This window comes from Malaclemys terrapin, chromosome 2 (assembly GCF_027887155.1).
Source record: "Malaclemys terrapin pileata isolate rMalTer1 chromosome 2, rMalTer1.hap1, whole genome shotgun sequence".
NCBI lineage: Eukaryota > Metazoa > Chordata > Testudines > Emydidae > Malaclemys > Malaclemys terrapin.
In genome coordinates, this window is record NC_071506.1 from 93,212,164 (window position 1) to 93,232,414 (window position 20,251).

General features: G+C 42.0%; 1 protein-coding gene across 1 annotated transcript in view; it reads right to left on the reverse strand.

The window, feature by feature from the left end:
• CDH19 (cadherin 19) overlaps positions 1–20,251 on the reverse strand; it is a 104,255-nt gene that overhangs the window by 36,273 nt on the left and 47,731 nt on the right. The window contains exons 3-5 of the mRNA XM_054020937.1: positions 15,233–15,527; positions 2,436–2,555; positions 817–981 (exon numbers count right to left, since the gene is read on the reverse strand). Coding sequence (XP_053876912.1) covers positions 817–981; positions 2,436–2,555; positions 15,233–15,527 — 580 coding nt within the window. The remainder of the gene's footprint in view (positions 1–816; positions 982–2,435; positions 2,556–15,232; positions 15,528–20,251) is intronic.

A 20,251-nucleotide genomic window follows, 5' to 3' on the forward strand; every position in this document is an offset into this window, starting at 1 on the left:
CAAAGCTCACAATAACTTCAGTGGGACTAGGAATTCATCTGTTAAATTTAATTCTACTGCTGAATAGTTGGACCCAACTGATTTACAGCATTTGTATGGTGTGCACTTGCAACATTATTATTATTTACGGTAGGTTTCTGAATAAAAAATATCTAAATCCGAATTATTTCCCACCACTTCATTCTGAAACCACCTTTGTTTTCCACACTTTTATAATTAATCTTTATTTCAGATTAGTGACCACAGTATGCAGAAAACCAGTGGTGTGAAACCTCCTCTCTACAGATGCACACTTTGGGAAGACTGCCATTAAAATATAGATTTCTGTATTAAACCAGCATAGTGTGATTATTTCTCCTGAATGCAGCTGCATGCTAGATAGCAGTGGCAATGCATGGCTTCCCTACTAGTTCAGTTTGTATTTATCGTTTAATTAGTAAGTCCTGAAAGAGAATTTTTATCCTTTGAGAAACATAATTTTACAGTTGTCAATATATTAACAGTAATAAAGAAAAATTATGCTCTAAACCCCAAGAGAGAAAATATACTTTTTTTGTATTTAACTTCCCTAAAGTAGGTATCTTGTTAGCTCAAAACTATAACAAAACATAGCACTTGCTTAAGCTCTCTAGCTATTTAGTCCAGGCTTTTTTTGTGTGGAAAAGTTATTGGTTTATCAATCTTTTATTTGATATAAAAGGCAAAATGTAGATCTGATGTAAATGGGTATACCACTGAACTCACTGACATTGCACTAGTACTAAATTTTCCCCACAGTCTCATGTGTAATAATAAAACTTCTTGCCATTTACTCACTTTGTTGAAATATGGGTTTGTTGTCATTGATGTCAGAGAGGTTGATGGTTACAGTTGCTGTTCCTGAAAATCCACCCATTTGCCCAACCATATCTTTGGCTTGGATAATGACAAAGTATTGCTCCTTAGTTTCTCTGTCCATTTGGGAAGAAATTCTAATGACCCCTGGAAGATACAGTTAGCTAAGCACATTATTTACAATAACTGACCAGACATTAAGAGTACAAAAAGAAGCATCAGATTTAGTACCACTAAGAGGTTTCACAATTCATAACATCTGTAGGCTGAGCTTATTCTTCCATTCCCACACTCCCACCCATGTGACACCCTCCCATTGTCATTTATTGCAGGGGTTCCCTGCACCCTCCATCCTTTCGCTCATGCCACGGGCTCTGTGTGACTCCTTCCCACCATGCCAGAGTTTCCTATTACACCATGTCCTGGCTCTATATGCATCCCCATTACCCCATGCTAGGGATTCTATGTGCCCCTCCCATTTGCCCTTTTCCCACACAATGCCCCGCATCCTCTGCTCATGCCATGTTAAAATTTATTGGGAGGATGGACAGAAATGGGATATTGTTATGCTCAAAGGCATTAATTGGTGCTATCAACCAGTGGTTTAATCATTATACAGTTGCATAGGTACTTGAAGCTGGGTTAAACGGAGTAAAGGGAGCTACACATGTCCCCCATGATCCCCCAAATCAATAGGGTTCTGCTCATTGGTTCCTAGAATATTCCCTGAAGTTTTGGAATTGATCAGATGCTGTTTTGAAAGGTTGTTTTGTTACATACAAATTGACAGACAGACAAACAGACAAATGCCATCGAGTTTTAAGTCTTTGGCCACAACCAATAATATACACACTGATTAGTTCATAGCACATGTGGCCTTGTGCTGGAAGTTAGGATTTCTTGTTTTATATGTTCCTGGGTATCCCACTGTCTCACTTTCACCTTTAGCAAGTCCTTTAACTTTCTGTGCTTCAGCTTACTCATCTCTGAAATGAGAATAATAATATTCCCTACTTCAGAGAAGTACTGAGGTATAAATAAATTATGTTGATTAAATTTTGTTTGAGGTGTTAAACATAAAATCTTATAGACTTGGGAGTATTATTATTATATGTCCTGGAATTTAATGTTTGCATCGTGACTATTATTTGAACCAGTTTTATATATGTCTTAAAAATAGGGAGATATCTGAAATGTCTCACAGGCTGAAATTTTCTTAGATTTATGTGAAATATATTCCATTGAATTTAATGAAGTGACTATGGGCGCCATCCAAAAACAACTGAAGTAAATATGACTCATTCTATTGACTTAAATGGTCTCCAAATTGGGCCCTAAGGGCTTGATCCTGCACTAGTCAAGTCAATGGGAGTTTTTTCCATTGACTTGAGCAGGAGCAGGATCAAGCCCTAAATCAGGAGACATTCAGATACTACAGGTGTGGGTACTAGATAGGTAGGTAGATTGTTTGATCTGAGGACATTATACTTGTGCTGTCTTGAGAAAATAAGATTACAATCTATTGTAATTTTTACCTGACACACAGATATTTTAGGAGAGTTCATGAATGAAGCTCGGGTTATAGGAAGACCTAACAATACCTGTCTTTGGCTCCACTGAGAAGTAGGGCTGTCCTTGCAAAATACTATAAAGCAGTCGGGCACTATTGCCATAAGCAGGATCATCTCCATCTGTAGCTGTAACCTGTATCACCGAAGTACCTGAAAAGAAAAAAAGTGCAATAAGAAATTTCTTATATATATTTGTTTAAAATGAAATGACTGTTTGCCATCTAAATAACATATAACTCTCTCTTGGCATATCTATAGCTTTTAACCAGTGTCAGATTCTCTCTTCTTGTCTCGTCTTTGTCTACATCTATTTTTTTACCCATTTCATTTAATATAAATCAACTCATACTGTATGAATATATTCAGTACTGGCCAACTACCACCCAGTGTCAAACGTCTCATTCTCGAGCAAGCCAACTAAATGCTCATGTAACTAAAGCTAACATTCTAAACCCTGCATAATCTGGATTCACGCAAGGACTTGGGACTGAAACTGCCTTAATTGCACTGATGGTTGATCTTCTGCTGTCCATGGATAGAGGACAGACATCCATTCTCATCCTCCTGGATCTCTCCGCGGCATTCAACACTGTTGACCACAAGATTCTGCTATCTTACCTGAGAGAGGTGGCAATTGTTCAGGGTAATGCACTAAGATGGTTTGAGTCCTTCCTGGAGGGATGCACCTAATGAGTAATGATGGGAAACTGTACCTTCACCACTAGACCTGTTACTTGTGCAGTCCCAGAAGGATCAATTTTTTCTCTGGTTATTTTCAGGATTTACACACAACCACTAGGTCAGGGGTCTCAAACTCAATTTACCTTAGGGCCAGTGCCAGTCCTCCTAGCAGGCCAATAATGTCACTGAAGATGGTGTTCAGAAAATAAAATGTTTATATTATATTTTTTATTTTGAATTTCTTAGAAATAATAAAACTGTCATACAACTTTATACAATCCTTCGCCTGCCAGAGAGTTTTAAATCTTTACCATACACCTGGCAACGCTTCAGTTCTGTCAATTTGTTGATGTTTGGCCGCAGTTAAAACCTTTCAGATTGCAGCAAGGTGTGCATCAGATAGTTGTATTTGGTATTTTGACTTGTTTATATTCATTGTGGAAAAAGGTGATGCTGCCTCCATGGCTGACTCTGCCCGGCAACTAATGATGCTGCCTCCATGGCTGTCTCTGCCCAGCAACTAATGATGGTATCTCTTTCCCTCTTCCCCAACCAATGGGAGCTGCGCAGTGGGGTGGGGTGGCGCTTACAGCAGACATTGCCAGCAATGTGGCTGCATGTGTCTCTCCTCCGCGGGCCACAGTGGGGAGGTTCCCGGGCCGCAGATTGCCCAAGGGCCGGGACTTTGAGACCCCTGCACTACGTGAATTGGTCAGATCAAAAGTTAAATGACAGCAATATGCTGATGATACACAACTGTACCTATCCTTCAACAAATATGACCACATCGCAAACCACCAAAAAGGCCCAGTGCTTGGAAAAGATCAGTTCTTTGATGAAAAAAAGCTGGCTGAAGCTGAGGCGGATCAAGACAGAGGTGATGCTGGTGGGCAGAGGACAGGATTTGGAAGAGTTTGCAACCATAGTGCACTCACAATTGGTCAATCAGTCCGTAGTCAATTCTGTCTGTAAAGGAGAACTCTTATATTCCTTTCTGAAGTTGAGCTCTTACATATCAGCATCTACAAATAAGATTTTCTACCATCTCCATCTGGCTTGGAAACTCCATTCCATCTTGGTGACCTGGCCTTTGTCACCACTCCGCTGGATTACAGCAATTCACTATAACTGGTCATGCATCCTTCAACACTTAGGAAACTCCAAGTAGTTCAGAATGTTGTACCACATCTCCTCAGCAACACAGGCTGCTACAAATACATCAAACCCACCTTCCACTCTCTATAGGCTTCCCACATAATTTAAAAACAAGTTAAAGGTCTCTCTTATCTTCAAAGCACTACATGGCCTGGGCCCAGGGTGTCTAAGACTGTGGTTAAGTATCAGAGGGGTAGCCGTGTTAGTCTGAATCTGTAAAAAGCAACAGAGGGTCCTGTGGCACCTTTGAGACTAACAGAAGTATTGGGAGCATAAGCTTTCGTGGGTAAGAACCTCACTTCTTCAGATGCAAGTAAGACTGTGGTTGACAACTATGTTCCTGTGACACAGTTGAACTCTCAAGATTAAGAGTAAATCTTGTCTGTGCAGGAGACAACATCTTCTCCAGAGACTGTCTAAGGCTGTGGAATTAACTCTCTGAGGAAGTAGTGACCATTACAACCTCATCACTTTTTTTACTCCAAGTTCAAGGCTCATTTCTTTGATCTTGCCTTCTCCTAACAGAACTACATAGCAGCAGTATGTGTATATATAAGCCACACACTGCCAAAACAAGACATTCCACTGCACATATTTCTCTCACTGGAGAGAAAATGAGAAAACAAACCTGTGATAGATATGTAGTCATGCTGATTAATGCACTACTGGAAGGTACTCAGGTACTATGGTGATGAGTGTGGTATAAAAACCTCATAAGCCGGTTCATTTATAAGCTGACCCCCTCCCCCCAAGATGGATAAGTAAAAATTTTTATAACCCATTTATAAACCGACACTATAATTCAGGGGTCAGCAAACTTTGGCTCCCGGGCCATCAGGATAAGCCACTAGTGGTCTGAGTTTGTTTATCTCGAGCATCCACAGGCACGGAGGTAAACCTAAGTAAACAAAGTGTCCCGGCACGCCAGCTGCTTACCCTGACAGGCCGGGACAGCAACTGGTGGGGAAATTTTTTTGGGGGGAGAAGCTGGGAGTCAGGGGAGTAACTCCACATGATCCCACCCCTAGCCTGGGACCCACACACTCGCCCAATCCCATCCCTTCCCATCTTATCTGGGGAGGGCCAGGGAAGGATGTCTCTAACCTGGCTGAAGCTGCTCCGGCAGACGGGGCAGCATGGCTGCAACCTGCTCCGGCGGGCCAGACCGGGCGGCACAGCTGCAGCGTGTTCCAGTGGGCTGGGCTGGGCCGAAGCGTTCTCCAGCACCCGGGCGGCGCGGCCACAGCCTGCTCTGGGGGGGGCGGGGCTGAGCAGCACGGCTGCAGCCTGCCAGCCCCAGAGCTGGAGCTGCTTTGGAGGCTGAGGGGAGAGCAGCGTGGCCAGAAGTGGAGAGACTCTGGCCTCGCCTCTTCCCTTCTGTCTCTGCTGGCTGTGCTGCCTCTCCTTGCTCCCTCTGTTGTGGGGGAGGGGCTGTGTCCCACCTCTCCCTCTCTGTACCTGTTCATAAGCCGACCCCCGTCTCTGGTGCTTCCCTTTTTACTAAAGAAATTCAGCTTATGAACGAGTATATATGGTAACTTAGAATAGAATAGTACACTGTACCTGACTTCTAACCATTTCATGTACCCAGCTATGTCATCCTACAGTGCAGAGAGAGAATGGTAGAGTGTATGTTCCAAAAATAGGCTCAATAGAAGGCTTAATATTTCTTCTTTTCTTCCGCCTCTGTACTGGTTCCATTCTCCTTTTCAATTTATATTAAAACAAAAGATTAACTTGGGACTTTCCAGTGGGATTTTATCTCTATATTGGCAAATACTGTATATTGTCCTCAGTTTTTCTAATTTATGATATGTGAATGGGCTACTTTCAGATTTATTTTCCATTGAATATGCTTTAAGATGTTTTATTAAAGTGCTCCATATAAAAAACAAACCAAAACAAAAGACGAATATTGTATGAACCTCTAATTTAAAACCTACAGAGGAGCTGATAGAAATAAACTGTTAACAAGCAAAGCAGCCAGGAAATAGAACAAGACTCTAATAGCATTTTATATCCTTGAGGCCTTTAATGAGCCTTTCCTACTGCAAAAGAGATAGCAAAATCAATCTGCAGAACATGATTTCATCTCTAGTTGGGAGTCAGTCATGTCCTAGATCCAAAATTGACAACATCCCCATGGGCCATCCATGAGGATATCCTTGCAAAGAAATATTCCTCAGCATCATCATTTTATAATAAAATGGTTATTTTTATCTTATTTCTTACCTGACTTCTATATAAGAATACAAATAGCTACCTCTCTTGAGGAAAAACAAGACCCAGAGCCACTTTCCATGACTTTCTGACATATGATCACATTATAACATCTTATCATAAGACAGTCTCTTCTGTTGCATGTTTTCTCTGATAATTAAGTCAGCAACACCCTGAAGGTTTGGGGTCACTAGTGTAAAATACAGTATCTTCTCAAAATATCTTGATCCGAGTTGAGGCCACTCTCTGGATATTAAAATACTCTTTTAGAAACTTCTCAGACTAAAGACTCAGTAGTCTGGAAAAAACAGTAGTCTGGAGCGAAATGCTGTTCCTTTGCTGGTAACTTCAAGAGCAGTTCTATGTCTAGAGCAAGTATAGAATACCACCCTCAGAACATGCCTATAATAGTCTCAGAGTGAAACTAATGGGAGTGGGGAGTGGAGAGAAGAGAGAGTCCCCCCCACACACACACACACTCGTGGCCTTTAGGTGTATATGTGGCACTTTTTCGAGCATGTTATGTAGAATCCACTCTACCTATAGGCAGAATAAGCAGCTGCCTAGGGCTGCAAATTTTGGGGGCCGCCGATGGGCAGAAATGGTATAAGTGGCAGTGGTGATGGCGGGGTATGAAGATGGTGGGGCTGCCCAGTGCAGGGGGTGGCTGGGGCTCTGAACAGCAAAAAATGACCCTCTACTGCACTAGTGGGGAAGTGCTCCTGCCTCTTTCTCAGGGGCTGCTCATTGGAGCAGGAAGCATCCCCCAAATAGGCTGTGCCTGATGGGGAAGCACTCTCGCCCCACCCCCAGCGAATAAGATCACGGGTACTACCAGGAGCAGCCCCGAGCTGTTCAGCACCTGTGTCTGAGGGTGGGGCTTTGGTTACAAGTGCAGTGATTCACCCGGCTCTATGTTGGTGCCAGCCTGCACCTACTGCTCCGCACCAGTCTCTGTGGATATTGCTGCCCCAGCTGCTGCTGCCACCACTCTGGGCGCATGCTACTGCTGCTGGGGGGCCAGGCAGGGGAGGGGGGCCAGGGGTGTGGAGTATGGGTAGACAGACAGGGGGCCCCATTATGATTGAACTGAGCAGCTCCAGGGGCAGGGTTGCAAGGGCTCGATGTGGAGTGTGTCCCTAGTCCCAGGGGATGGAGGAAACCATGAAGCATTGCAGGGAACAGATGGGGAGCACTATAATGGTGCAAGGCAGAGGGGAGGTGCAGTCAAAATCAAGGGATGCATCAAACACACTTTTTCAACCCATTATCCCCCTAGTTGCAAAATCTGGCTCTGCCGCTGATCAAACTGGTGATATATACATCTCTCTATTGCTGGCAAGAAATTTCAAAGATAAATTGACAGGTTAATCTTCAACAACCACAAACATTTGAGGCTTACAACTTCAGAAGCAACACTGTTCTCAAATATGACTGATGAGTAAGTACACTCAAGTACATAAATGTTAACTCAAAACAAACTGTGATCTAGAAACAGAAGGTCACCAGAGATCAGTCTCACTGAACCACTCCTGCCATACGAAAATCACTGTTAAGCATGAAAATAATGCAGCCCTTTTGAAGTAACTGAGTATTAATATTGACAAAAGCTACCACTGTGGATAATCCAATGGATACAGTGTATGATTGATGCCATCTCTGAAACAGGAACCAAAATACAAACAGTAAAGCTCAGAAATGTGCTGTTTTATGGGATTATATTTAATAGATCAGGGATATAGATACACAGAAAAAGAGATTGCTTATGTGACTGCAATATGATGATTGCAGCCTATTGGGTCTCATTCAGTTAAAGCCATGTTTTATTTTCTACTCATTTTATTAAAAAATGAATACTTGAAGCTGTGATTGGTAGTGCTGCCCATTTGAGCAGCTCCAGTCCAATCCCTCTGGTTCTGTGTTGGCTCTGCTGAGGTATAGAACCAAACAAGGAAAGGTTAATGAGCATGGAGCTCCTACAGGTGGGCTCTGCCAGGCCCTGGTGCAGGGTATAAAAGGAGAAGTAAGCAAGTAGTGGTAATCTGGTAAAGAGAGTCCAGTCTCAAGGTTAAGGTAAATGCTCCTCTCCTGCTTGAACCTCAGTTGGAAGAGAACTTCCATTTTAAAATTTGGAACATATTTTTGAAAGGGGTGAGCTTTATTTTGAGGGGATTGTCTTCTCACATCTCCCAAGGAATGAGATTCCACATCATGGGTTAAATATGGATGTGGTACTAGGTAGCTCAACACTACACATTCTCCAAGGAGAGATTCCTTTCCAATTTTGAATTTCTCACCTCAGATGGAAGATTTTTCTGTATGAGTATTACCTGTGTTAGCAAAAGCAAGAAGTTACCTCAGTGGAATAGTGTTTCATTAAACATGTCAACGTGGGCAGTTATGCCTGAATAATAAAAAGTTGCAACTGCTAATATGCTCTTAGCATCCCTGAAACAATAGTATAAACGATTTTTGCAGCTTCCTGCTTGGAATTAAAAATATAAATCAGCAAATACAAATGTTATACTTTATACTAGTGGGCTCACACATTTTTAAGCCATTTTCTAAAGTTCCAGAAGAAAAATGACATAATAGATGGCCTAATTGGTATTGTTCAGAATTATGATACCATTTATGGAAGTATTTTTTATGCAGGAATGGAAGTTTGGAAAGGACAATGAACTTGACCTTGGTATGCCAAAGATGCAAGTTACTCAAACGTACCCATCAGCTTTCACACACTTGTGTCTTTGAATACAGTACAGTTGGATTACACAATACTTATAAAACAGTTCAGACCCAAATATGTGTTTTATATGTTCAAACATAGATCTAGATAATAAATCTATTTACACTTTCTTTATGATACTACGCTAACATTTAACTTGGGTACACTGCTTTCTGGTACATTCTCTTTAAAGGTAAAATTGTTCTCTTTATTATTGGAGCCTCCTATGGTGCAAACATCAGTCTCATTTACCTGTTATAACATATTAGGTAGCTACAGGACAGTCATATGGGAAATATCCTTTTGTTTTTCTAACTAGGGCCCCAAATAGATAAAACATGTTACATACTGATATATCATTGCATCTGACTCCTACCCATTCCATAAGATGTACTGCATTTGTAGAAGTCTAATAGCACTATGGGAAGCACTTTATATAAAATCATACCAAATGCCTAAGGGAAAACCATAGTCTTGTACTCCCAGAAGAGTCCATTTACAGATACATGTTTCATTTACTATGACACTTGCATATAAAATCCTAATAAAATTTAAATGCAGCAGATAAGGGAGAGCTTAGAAAGCATACTAACTCTTATACTCATTTGCATTTATGTTAATATAAATATTGGTATTTGAACCTAATTTTGAGCTAAATTTTCCAATGTGTGTGGGGGGTCAGAGGATTCTGTGTGCACACTAGGGAAAGCAATGCATTATTGTCTTTGACTATGCAGTGCTTGCTGTCACCTTATTTTCCTTGGTCTGTGCTTGTCTGCCAGCAGAGAACTCTTTCCCAGAGGCAGAAGATGAGCACAGAGCCTTGTAGTGCTGATTGCTCACTAGGTGATGCCCAGATCTGAAGGGAACCTAAGCTAGAAGATAAAAGCAAACTGACATGCTTAACTCAGCCAAGGGGAATTCTGTCTGCTGGCAGAGAAGAAAGAACTGGTGTGCTGAACTGGCATGGGGTTGACGTCACAAAGCTTTGCTGTTTCCAGTCTCCATCTGCTGGTAGGTTAGAGGACCCTCTACTGGAATTGATGTTTTAGGAGGCCGAGAAACTAAGGTCTTTGGCCTGTCTCTACTTGCTTTGTCCAGATTCAGGGTGCAGTCTCTACACACAATGCAGCACTGGTAGCCAGTATTTAACACCACTCTAAGAGTATGACTACACTACCCGCCGGATCGGCGGGCAGCGATCGATCCAGCGGGGATCGATTTATCGCGTCTAGTCTAGACGTGATAAATAGTGAAGACACCATGGTGAGTAGGTCTAAATACGTTGACTTCAGCCATGTTATTCACATAACTGAAGTCATGTAACTTCGATCAATTTCCCCCTCCTGCCCTCCAGTGTAGACCAGGCCTCTGTTCTAATGACAGTATGAGTGAGGGTAAAGGGGCATGTTCAGCCAGTGTGGGTATGGGAGTTGTCTGTAGCAGTATAACTTTTTAAATGACCATGTTGTCAGTGCTGCAGGGGTTCCCGCACCCTGGTGCACCCAGAGAAAGCTGCTTTATATGGGTGTCTCAAGATCTGCAGGCTTTCACCTAGATTTATATTAATGACTTGGGATGATCAGAAGACCATGAATCTATCACTTCTGTAAACCAAGTGTCCCTCCAAGAGGGAAGCATGCAGAGAGTCTTCTGAGAGATCACTCATTCAGGTAAGGCTGAGGGAATTTTACTACTTTCTGTGCTAAGGGGAGGATATAGGCACTAGATCTGTAATTGTCGAAGTACAAGTACCTCTTACATGATTTTAGAAGAATATCTTAGATTAAAATAAACCTTTAACCAGATGGAATATTGAAGTCATATTATTCTGGACTTCTCTGATATATTAAAATGGAAATAAATAACAAATGATTCAGGGGATTGGATATAGGGCTTTGAGCCTTTCATTTTACGTGGTCAATTTCTATCCCCGGTCACTAATTATTTTAGCATCATCTAAAAGCAGTTTGCTGGAGTATTTGAAATAAGCTGATGGTTTCAAAAAAGTTCCTAGGGAACAGGTCTACACACACACACACACACACACACACACATCGCCAATACAATTGGCCCTAACTGGCACCCTTGTTGGCAGGCTCAGCCAAGAGGTCAAGGCCCGAGTTTATTCCTGTGGAGATGTAACTACCTTATAAACCTCAGGGTTGAGGTTTATAGGCAGGACAGAGCAAGAAAGCTTTCACAACTGTACCCCATGTTGTAGCTCTTTGAAGGATTATAGAAAAATATTGATCCGAAACTCAGATGATGTAAAGTGGCCCTGCTCCACTGAGCGGAGGATCTGCCCTACAATCTCTTGAGCTGTCAAGTCAGCACTTTTCATGGATAAGAATTTAATTGTCACATAATTAAAGGAAACAAATATATAAGTAACACACAAAATATTAATGTATAAATGTAAATTCGGAAAACAGAGGGAAGTGAAACATTTTTGATTAGCCATTATTTCCTTATTAATTCATCTTCCACTGTGGTATTTGCTAGAAGGTTAACATTTTAAAACCATTTTTCATGGGTTACTGATGCCTGTTTATGCTCCTATTTTTATGTTAATTCAATGTTCGTATCATGTGTATAGTCAATTCTAAACATCAATTACATAGACTAAGGGCCAATTCTAGATTTATGCCTGTCTCCATGCAAACCTAAATGGAAGGGTTTTAAGGCCAAAATGTCTGCCAAGACAGAATTCTGTGGCAGTGGAGGGCCCAGAACAGGCCCCAAAGTGGTCATCACTGTCAGGACGTGGGTATAGCCTGGTGGTAGTAGATATGCTGATTAAGTGGATCTGCAAGTGGCATTTGCTAGTGCAGTCTTATGGATCCCTGGCTGCAGAATGAACATGCTCCATCTATGGCAGGGGTCAGCAACCTCTGGCATGCAGCTCGCCAGGGTAAGAACCCTGGCAGGCCGGGCCAGTTTGTTTACCTGCCGCGTCCGCAGGTTCGGCTGATGGCAGCTCCCACTGGCTGCAGTTCGCTGCTCCAGACCAATGGGGGCTCTGGGAAGCCGTGGCCAGCACACCTCTCGGCCTGCGCTGCTTCCCGCAGCCCCCATTGGCCTGGAGCAGCGAACCGCAGCCAGTGGGAGGCGCAACTGGCTGAACCTGTGGATGTGGCAGGCAAACAAATTGGCCCGGCCCACCAGGGTGCTTACCCTGGTGAGCCACGTGCCAAAGGTTGCCGACCCCTGCTCTATGGGAAGCCCAAATGAGTGTAAACTGGCCTCTCGGAGTAATTTATCATGTTATAATTTGAAACACAACCAAACATCACCCTATCCCAAAATCACTGACCATGATTTAGTAATGATCCATCATAGTGATGGTATAATTTATTCAACAGATGAGAGATGGAGGCAGGGTGTGGGTGTTACACCATGATAAATGGTTATTTAATGATAGATAAGATGGTTGTCAAAAAAAAAAAACACAACAGGGATTTTATTTAAATTGAAACAAATGGAACTGGTTTCCATCTACTTACAATAACATTAAATATATGAAGAACATATATAATAAAAATAACTGTTTGAATAAACACACACACTTTAACTTACTACTAAGTGTACTTAACTAAATATAACTCTCTAAATAGAGAAAAAACCTATATCTATCTCAGTATGTACAGGCTATTATCTTATAGGTTATTATTATTGTTATTATTAGTAGTAGTAGTAGTTCTAGGTTCCCCTCTCCCCAGATATCTCACTGGGTGCTGTCTAATACCCAAGTTAATCTTTGAGCCCCAAGTGCCTCTTGTGACTTCCTGAAAAGATGGACTTGACTCCAGTGGTGCTTACTTGCCGGGTGCACATTAAACCAGACCCATGGGATCTGAAGGACCTTTGGTTCTCCTGTTCTAGATCTCTGGGACATTATGAATCAATGACAGGAGGTGACCAGGTCCGATGCTCAGGAGCCTACAGGAATGGTTGCTCAGGAACATGTCATCAAATACACACTGACTTGACCAGCCAGCATTGAATTCAGGGGACCCTCTCCTGCACTTTTGTCTGTCCTGCTCAACTTCAGCTTCTCCACTCACTCACGGTTTCTCTCAGTCCTGGTTTCCCTCTGTCCATGTGGCCATTCTTCCTCTCAGCCTGTTTCTCTCAGTTTACTCACTGACTTTGTTTCTGTCTCTCTCTTAGGTTCCCCCCAGCCTGCCTCTGTCCCTCCACCATCCCCCTCTTCCCCTTCAACTGTCACTTCCTCACCTCCCACTTTATTAGAGAGAGGGGATAGGAACAATGACAGTGCACTCACCCTGAACACACTCTAAATCATATATCCAAATACTGGGTCGAATCCCTTTACTATATGTATATGAGGGAAGCACTGCCTCCTGGCCTCTGGACTAAATCTCTCCTGCTTGGTAGCTGAGATCCAGACCAGCACAGGAAGTTGTAGTTTACATCTCTCTGTGAGGCTGTGACAAATTCAGTGAAGCTGCCCTAACAGTAAATGGGTAATGCTGAATGATACATAGTTTTTATTAGCTTTTATGATCACTGATGTTATTGAGGTAATGAGCTTATTAATTCACACAGTTTTAACTGGCACAATGTTTGACTTTCTTTTCAGTATTATTTGCAATGGAAATAACTGAAGTAGATGAAAGTAGTAATTAAAGAGACTAGAGGGATCTGTTGAGTAAATTTTAAAGGATCCATTTTTTCCTGTCTTTCAGGACAATTTGGACATGAGAGTTATCTATAACCTGCTCATTTATGCCAGTTGCTTTCTTTTCCTAATTTTCCTTTTTTGACAGGAGGGTATCTTTACTTGTTACCTTCAGTACCAACCTTCCAGACATATTCCAAATCATGGTCCAAATTCTGTCTGGCCCTAACATAAGGATGCAGGGTCAGAGAGGGAATACAAATTACCTTCAAGACTCCTCTCCTCTAGTGCAACCTATCCAAGGGGCAGGGAAAATTTCCGTCTCCATGCTTAAGGAATACAGGGGTGTTTCCCTTATTGCACCTCCAGAGCATAATTCATCCCGAATGGAGGGAAACTGACTGGGCGAGGATTAGGGAACAAGTGTCACCAGTCTAAAGGATGGTGAAGTGTGAACACTCTCACTGCATGCCAGAAAGAAGGAATTGTATCTTTGGTCAGTGCAGTGCCACGCCACCCTATTGCATCCCCACACAATTCCCAACAAAGACCAGATTATTAAACTTGAAATCTGGAACTAAATTAGGGGGAAAATACTGACTACCCATGATGTGAATGGCACTCTTCTGTTCCATTTACAGTACATGGTGTATTACATGGAGTATAATAAAAGCTTATGATTTAATCATCATACACACTCAGAATAGCCTGAAAGAGGTTATTAAGTAATTTTCATTTAGTTTGAGCTCACATTTATGTACTTAGAAGAGTCAATAGGGGTTATAGATCCTTGCTGTTTAAATGTATAGTGTTAGTTTTCCATGGATATAAGCCTGAAGAACAGACAGGTTGTGACCAGTAAACATGATATGTGAGACTTTTTGAGAGATTAGAGGAGTGGAGTCTTAGCCAACTTTAAATTTGAATGTTACATTCTGTTTCCCTCACTTCTCCTTTGCAACCTCAACTTGATACAATATTCTGCCTGTCTTGAAATGCAACATTGCTGTATCCTGATATTTAACAGCTACTATTTTCAAGCCTAGAAGTTGGCTGGGTTTCATTGGTGTATGAAGGGATGTATCCATAATGTGTATGAAGGGATGTAGCCATAATTATATATCTGCTCATTTTGACCCTGATTTTACAGAGACTTATGCACATGGAACTACCCACATGCTTAAAGGTAAACATGCCCATGGGTTCAGTAGGACTACTCACATATTAAAGTTAAGCCTGCATTGTAAGTCTTTGCAGGGTTAGAGCTCCCCTTTGGGATAATGCTCTGGAGCCCTTCTGAATGAAAGGCACTCTATAAAATAGGATATAAATATTTTAAAATAATATAATGGTCCAGCAAGGTGGGAAAAAAGAGTTTGGTTCTTGACTTTCTTTTACCTTCAGGAGACATCTCTGGAACAGTGGCTTCATAAGGTCCATCCAAGAACTTTGGTTCCTGATCATTGATATCCTGAACTTTGATGATAAATTCTGACTCAGGTTCAACAGGCAGCTGGGTATTCCTGTTAATTGCCTGTGCTCTTAGAGTGTAGAAAGGTTTCTCTTCTCGATCAAGCTTCTGTGTCACATGAATTGTACCTGTATACTCATCGATAGTAAAAATGCTTCCCGCTCCATCCCCCGTCAAAATGTATTTGAAAGTGCCATCAAGTTTGTCGGAATCAGACTTCAGCTACAAGGGAAAAAGATAACTATTTATTTTCTGGATAACAAATCAAAAGAATTATATCTTTTTTTGTTCAGACCTATATGAGTCTGGTCAACAGTAAGCATTCTTAGGGTCTTATACTAAGCTGAGGCTACAGGGTATTGTGATATATCCATCCAACCATGCAGTAGTTGTTGTTGATTTATGGCCACAATTGAGCTAAACATTTAAGCACCTGCTTAACTTTAAGCACATGATTCAGTTCAATTGACATCACTGTTTGATGTTTGAGTGCTTTGCCGAATCAGGGCCTATATACCTATGTAACGGGATAGTGAAGGGGTGAAAAACTGTTCAACTTTTTTTTTCATATATATATATATTACAATAATATAAGAGTACATAGATAAACATATAATATATAATATATTATATATTATATATATAGAGAGAGAGATGTTCTCTCTCTATATATTATATATATTTATCTATATACTCTTATATTATATTATACTATTATACTATACTATTAACCATAGTAAATCTACATCTGAGCAAGTGTGGCACTGTACCTATACAGTAATAGTAAATGTATACAAAGCCATTTGGAGGAGGGTGGGAGGAGTAATTCTGTGCTGTTTATTTTGAAATAATTGATTGCTATTTCCCATTTCTTTACAAGGTGGTGGTCTATGTTCCTGTAGCTAAGACTAGGTTTATGATGAGGTTTACTCTAACCAGGCTGAGCCACAGAGATCATTTTGGTCCAGTCGGATTTGTTCATGCTGTCATTATTATTGTCTTAGTATTAACACCAGTTAACAGCACTTTTGTCACCATTTATGCAGTTATAACATGCCAAAGATCTATAATTATGGTATTATGAGAACAACAATTTCCAACATGTCTTTTATTTTATAGTGCTCCATTTATTTCCTTTTGATTTTGAATCATAAACAGTGCCCATACACAATCTCTGAGCACACTGCCAATTATATAAAATTAAAAATCCAGTCTCAGTCATTTCATTCTTTCTATCAAGCGGAAGCTCCCTCCAATACAAATCTCAGCCCATTAGCTAGTGCTTCACTGTTCCCTGCTTCCTTGTAAAAGCCAGTGAAACAAATGGGCTCTATATCACTCCCTGAAAGTTGGCAGAACCACGCTATTTGGGACCAGGGAAAAGAAAGCATGTCAGAGTTCCATCATGGCCTTGTGAAGAATGAACTGCCAGCCATCCCCCTCTCTTTTCTATCAAGGGAGATATTGAATCAGGGCCTCTGTTGACTGCTACTGTGGCCGTGTACCACAGGGCCACCCAGAGGATTCAGGGGCCTAGGGTCTTTGGCGGTGGGGAATTGCCGCCAAAGACCCGGCACTTCGGCGGTGGGTCCCAGGGCAGAAGGACCCCCCACCACCGAATTGCCACCGAAAACCCGGAGCGGAAGAAGCTCCGGGGGTCCTGGAGTGAGTGAAGGACCCGGCCCCAAAAAACTTTCATGGGGGCCCTTGCGGGGCCCGGGGCAAATTGCCCCACTTGCCCTCCCCCCCTCCCCCCCCGGGCAGCACTGGTGTACCATGAGCAGAGAGATAGTTCCTCATGTGGGCTGTAATTGTGGGTATTCACAGCCCAAAAAACTTCATTAACGCAGAGTTACCGTTAACTGGCAATGTCTCATAGCATTCCAGAATGTCACGTGCACCCATATTTAAACCTCTAAAAACCAGGATACAGAGTTAAGGTACACACCAGCCTGGTCCTTTCTCACAACCTAAACTCTGCCCCCTCTGGAGCTGGAGAGAGCCACTGGGGTAATACTGTAAGTATGTTTCAGCCAGGGGTGCCCTATGATTAGGATCCTACCAAATTCATGGTCCATTCTGGTTAATTTCACAGTATTAGGATATGAAAATTAGTCAGTTTAATGTTTTCAGATGTTTACATTTGAAATTTCACTGTATTGTAATGTGGGGGTCCCAACCCAAAAGGATGTCATGGGAGCAGTTGCAAAGCTGTTGTAAGGGGGAGATCACAGGATTGCCACCCTCACTTCTGCACTGACTTTAAACCTGGGCTCTGAATGCAGCACCCCCAGAATTTTCCTGGAGGTTCCTGGAGGTGGAGGTGGGTCTGATCTACCTCATGCTGCTGGGAGCACCACAGCCGGAGGCTCCTAGCTGCTAGTCCTGGCCAGCCTGAGGAGGCACAGGACTTGCTCTTCCCCTGAATGGCCATGCTTGGGGGGAAATCAGACCCACCTCCAGGTACCTCCCACAGCTGCAGGAAGTTCCGGGATTGGGAAGCAGCCTGCAGCCAGAGCTTCCTGCAGCTACAGGAGGTTGCCAGAGTAGGAGGTGGGTCTGATCTCCCCCCAAGAGAAGCCATGCAGGGGAAGAGCAAATCCTGTGCCTCCCCAGCCCAGCCGGGACTAGCAGCTAGGAGCCCCTGACAGGGGCGCTCCCGCAGCATGGGGAAGATCAGACCCACCTCCTGCAAGTTCCTGCAGCTGGGGTAGGTACCCAGAAGTGGGTCTGATCTGTTTAGGGGAAGAGTAAGTCAGGATGGACTGTCCATCCCCAGTCCAGAAGGGACTAGCAGTTGGAGCTGGGGGCCCTCCTCTAACCTCCTTCCAATAGCTAGATTTCATGGGAGGGGAAGGTATGATTTCACGGTCCGTGACATGTTTTTCACGGCTGTGAATTTAGTAGGGCCCTATCTATAATAAGAAGACATGAGAAATGACTAAGTAAATGTGCCACTTTATGTGATGTGTTGTGTCCCACACAATTGTATTTCTTCATTTATCTGCAGGCACTTGATCTGCCTTTTGCTGAGTTAGGGACAGCTCTTTTGACTGGTTCAGGGATTACTTGCAGCAGGATGACATAGTTCATGTTGTGATATGAGAGGAGCAAATGTTCCCAAAGGGATCACAATCCCCTGGTTTCAGTGGTGAGTTATGTTGGCTGTGCAAGCAGAGAAGCACAATAGTTAGTTCTAATCATGGGAATTTGTAACATTCTGGTTGTGTATGTAACAGTGCACTACAAGGCAGACATAAGTACAGGTGATGTTCCAGAAAGTCCTTAATACAGTGGCCAAAGGGTGGTAACATCTGGTGACTAATGGGTGGTTTGTTCAGTGTAGGGAAGTGGTCGAGTGCAGGCCAGGCAGAGCCAGTTGGTTTTCACTAAGCTAGCTTTAAATGTGACTTTTGCCGTAGTGTGGATGTGGTCTGACAGTTTCTCCTACTGTACCCACATGCTGTGTGCTCTGCAATGTTCCGTATCATATGGAAGGATAGAATGCTACAATGTCTGTTGGGGCAGATTGTGGCATCACTCAAAGAGGACAGAGTTAAGCAGGTGGGAATAATGTGAACCTTAATTCTGTATTTTCTGGTTTTCAGAGCTTTGTTTTGTGAATTTCCTTTGTTTCGGGGGGAAGCAGTGGAAATGAGAAGGGTATGACTGAGGTGCACCTGTGGGGTGCACATGGACATTTTCTGAGAACAGTTCACTGCAACTCAGCTATCAGATGGGCCTTTCTCCTTGCCTCTCTATGGCTCCAATAGAGCTGAAGGACTATGGGGAGGAAGAAAGACAGTAACTGAAGGGCTGTGAGTAGATATGTGCAAATAACCAATCTGTCAGTTCAGTGGCTGACCTGGAAAAAAAAAAAAAAGTTTTGGGCCAACCTACATTTTTTTTTAAATTTTCAGCAAAACAGATTCAAAAAAATGTTTAAGGTCAAACTAAACATTTTCTTTGATCCAAAATTAAACATTTTGACTTTTTTTATGTTTAAAAAATAAAATCCAAGTAAAATTCAAAATGAAAAGCCCTTTTGAATTGAAAAATCATTTTAACTTTTTCAGATTTTTCTTTTTTTTTCAGCCACAGCAATTATGCAAATTCAACATGAATTCATGAAATGTTTCATCAAACCAAATCTGCATTTTTAGGAAAAAAAAAAAAAAAAGATGTCCAATTTTTTTTACCTAGCTCTAGCTGTGAGGAGCACATCTACCAGCTGTAGTCAGCAAGGAGAAAAGGAGGGAAGTCTTAAACTCTATACTTCTCTCCAGGAGCAGTGCAAAACCCTCTGTGGTTCTTAGATGAATCAGAACACCCCCTGGAGATGAATACAGCCTGACACAACAGCTCTGAGAGATGTGAACTTGACCCATTCATCAAAATGTGTGTTTTCCTTCCTCCTCTCCCAAAGTCCACCTGTTGTGAAATACCAATTTTCAAGATAATCTCAGTATGCATGTGGGTTTGACTTCAATTTGAAACTAAAATCAACAACTTATTGTGGGGGCTATATCTGAGAAAGCCCTTGATCAAATGACCACAATTTACACTAACAACTTTAATGTTGGCTCTAATGTGGCACAACAAATATTATGGATGGGTAGAGTGGCACAAGGATTTCTATTTTAATAGGGAAGAAGAAGATATACTAAAAGTCTGTCTTTTTGGTTAGAATAGCATTTTTGAGTGTTGATTGTCATTTTCACACTGCTTGTTTTTTCTATAGGGAGGGAGAATATAATTTGAGATTTGCTACAACTGTTTTTAAAAAGGCTGTGATTTTTTTTCTATTTGATATTTGCTTTGGACCCCTTTACAAAAACCACATCACGTTGAAGAGTGAAATTGATAGGCATGAAACTTAGGTTTGTGTACATTGGATGAATTCTTGTAGAGGTTGAAATTTAGTTTTTATGTTTATTTTTATTATA